General features: G+C 24.3%; 1 protein-coding gene across 1 annotated transcript in view; it reads left to right on the top strand.

Annotated features, from left to right (window-relative positions):
• Positions 1-222: 222 nt before the first annotated feature.
• The window catches only part of LOC102606373 ((+)-neomenthol dehydrogenase-like), an 8021-nt gene continuing 4784 nt past the window's right edge, over positions 223-3459 (top strand). Inside the window, exons 1-2 of the mRNA XM_006341661.2 lie at positions 223-313; positions 399-639. Of these exons, the coding sequence (XP_006341723.1) occupies positions 291-313; positions 399-639 (264 nt within the window). The 5' untranslated portion in view covers positions 223-290. The remainder of the gene's footprint in view (positions 314-398; positions 640-3459) is intronic.

The raw sequence follows: 3459 nt of genomic DNA, 5'->3' as shown, positions 1-3459 counted from the left end.
TTAATAAGTGTACCAAGTAAAAAATTAACAAGTAAACATGGTGGGAAGGAGTAGCAAATTATGTAAAATAGTATTACAAATCATTATAAATAACCAATTTAAAAACTTTTAAAAAAATTATAATCCAACACAAATTTAATCGACTTTAAAAATTCATTCGTATCACATAAATTAAAGGGATAGACGGTGACACGGGGTCCAATATAACTAGTAGGAGTACTATATATACATACCTACCTTGCTGCTCTACATAGTGAACAAAGAATTGTAGAGAACAAGAGGGGAAAAAAATGGCAGAAGATGGAATAAGAAAGCAAGTCTTCTTCTTTAATTTTTCTCCAAATAATTTAATGTCTTTTGTTTTGAGTAATTAATATGTAATTTTTATCTCTTTTTAGGGATTTAATTGCAGTAGTTACTGGTGGAAACAAAGGCATAGGGTATGAGATCTGTAAGCAACTAATGGAAAAAGGAGTTATGGTTGTTTTAACAGCTAGAGATGAAAAAAGAGGAGTAGAAGCTGTTGAAAAACTGCAATCTTCTCTTGTTGTGTTTCATCAAGTTGATGTTGTGGATCCACAAAGTGTTTCCTCTTTGGTCAACTTCATCAAATCTAATTATGGAAAACTTGATATTCTGGTAAATTATCTATTACTCCTTTTGTTTTTTCAATCTAAATATAGAAAACAAAAATATTCTTGCCTTTTTTAGTAATTTTTATTTATGTTTTACTTTAAAGATTAAAGGTTATTTTGATACGTTTTGACATACTATCTTTTTAAAATTTCATGTCTAAGTCAAAATAGAAAGAAGAAATCTTTCTATATACAACCTCATGAAGGATAACAACGAATTTCATACTTTCCTTTCATATCTTTATGAGTAAATAATTAAGAGCTGGTTTGGATTAATTTTTCACTTTTGACTTATATGTGAAAAATCACAAGTTAAGAATTTTGACTTATGATTTATGATTTTTTAAAAATTATTTTAGCTTAAAATCAAATACTTATAAACATTTTTTAAATTTATTCAAAGATTTTAAAAGTGTTTAGAAGTTATTTGGCTTAAATGTACTTAAAATAAATCAATTTAAATTACAAAATATTATGTCTGTTTCATTTTATCTAGTACCTTAAGCTTCAAATTGAATGAATTTTTAAAGATGAATTAATATGGTTTAATACAAGTCTCATTAAAAATAAACAAATTATAAAATACTTATATTTACTCAAAAATGGATTCTGAATTTAGAATTTAGAATTTTTATCGTTATCACTAATTAATGTAATAATAATTAGATTAACAATGAAATATTTATGAATATTTTGGAACTCTCCCACGAACAAGCAGCGGAGTCGTGGGAAGTGGAATACTTTTGTTATTTGTATCATTGTCTGACACTTTTTAATTCTTATTCAGTATTAATTGATTATTTTCTTTTTTATATCTATATTAAAAAATTATAAATAATTTTTTTTTTTACTAATTCACATTTTAAAATAAAATATTTCTTGAAACTCTTATAAATAGATGTGAACAGTCTCAACTCTTTTTTTTCACCACTACCCATTATAATATTATTTCATACTTTTCGTTTTTCTTGAGATACTTTCACATATAATTTATCTCTTCATCTTTTCAACCCAAAGAAATATCACTATTTATAGGTGATGAATTCTCTCTTGCAATTAATATGAAGATAATGAATAGTAAATTCAATAAGTGAATAGTCTATAAGTTACAAGAATAAAGAGGCAGAATAATGAGTGAAAATAAAGAGTTGGTGGTTACAAGAGTTACAACAACTAATGACCACATTCTTATACAATTGATTAGAGTAGTGAGGTACAAATATAATGCCCATCAATGAACATAACATGATACATAATGTGATATATGATATATTTTAATAAATATTAAAATGTCACACTAATCGTATGTTAAGATAGTATGTGGTTATTAAAACTCTAAAAAGGTAAAGTTGACATTTCTAATTATTATTATATATACACGCAAAACAAGTTTACTTTGATTTAACTCTTATATGAGACAATATTATGATAGCATGATAATTGATTAAGAGATAAATTATTAGGAGTTGTTTGATATACAAAATAAGATGATATATTTTATAATTAAATTTGTAATTAGTGGGTATTTTTAAAGTCGTCAATAGTTCAAAGATGAAATTAATAATTCACGCCAATTTTTTTTTTTTTTAATATTTCTTACTTAATAATAATAATGATTGGCATGATTATTTTATCATATTGTCCTTATCAATTGCGATTAAGTATGATATCTTAAAAAATAAATAACTAATGTTATGAATAAAATATGTAAAAAAATACTTTTCCTTTTAAAAGTAATAATTAAAATATTTCTATGATAAAAATAAGTCAAAAAGAATAGAGGAGAGAAAAGATTTGTGATCTTATTATTGGACCAATTTTCGTAGCTTGTCCAGTTGGACTATTCTACCTTTTGGAACTCTCATTGTCTCACTTTTCTTATTCCACACGCACAAAAATAAAAAAAATAAAAACTACCTAAATTTTATATTTTGAGTTCATAAATTGTAAATCCACTTATTAAAATAAAAATAACAATAACATATAGTATAATTTCTGAAGTGAATTTGAGAAGAATAATATGTAAACAAATGTTATCTCTATTTTGTTGAATTCACTTTTTTGTGATGAAAAAAAAGACCATATAACCAGTGTCAAATGTATTGTATGGGGGCATTCAACATGTTTTATTATGAAAATTTTGAAAAATAATTTATTTTTAGTTGAAAATTAGCATGTATGATTATGAAAAAGATTAAAGTTGTTTTGAGTAATTTGAAGTGAAATTAACGTTTTGCTGTTTTTAAAATTTTTAAAAATTTAAAATTTTCAAAAATTTATGATCAAATATATTTTTCAAAGTTCATCTCTTAAAAAAAAAATTCAGGGCCAAAGGCTACCTAAAATTTGGCTAGAAAGTGACCAAAATGGTCCATAACTTCTTTTTAGTATTGACACCTAAGACATGATTGAGATTTATTATTCTTTTGGTTTCTTGTTCAGTATTTGATATCTGTATTAGAGTTTGATTAATTTAAATTTGTGTTAGGGTCCTATTTGAGGGAAACACTTCTTATCAAGAATTTTATCATACCTAGCACTCGAATTCAAAATTTTTAATTAAGAAGAAACTATTGTCTCCACTACACTACATTTGATGGTTAATGCTTAGTAGGTTAAGAAAGTAGTAGTGGTTACTAAAACTCTTAAAAGGAAAAATATAGAATAGTGATTTTTTCTAATTTTTACACACTAGACATGTTTACTTTAATTTAACTCTCATATGAGATAACATTAAGGTAGTTTGTAATTGGTTCGAAGGTAAGTTATTTGAAGTCGTTTGATATATATATATATATATATATATATATATATATATAGGAAG

This window comes from Solanum tuberosum, unplaced genomic scaffold, assembly GCF_000226075.1.
Source record: "Solanum tuberosum cultivar DM 1-3 516 R44 unplaced genomic scaffold, SolTub_3.0 scf00027, whole genome shotgun sequence".
In the NCBI taxonomy this organism is placed as follows: Eukaryota; Viridiplantae; Streptophyta; class Magnoliopsida; order Solanales; family Solanaceae; genus Solanum; species Solanum tuberosum.
Note: the sequence above shows the minus strand (reverse complement) of the source record. Positions and strands in the feature narration are given on the sequence as shown.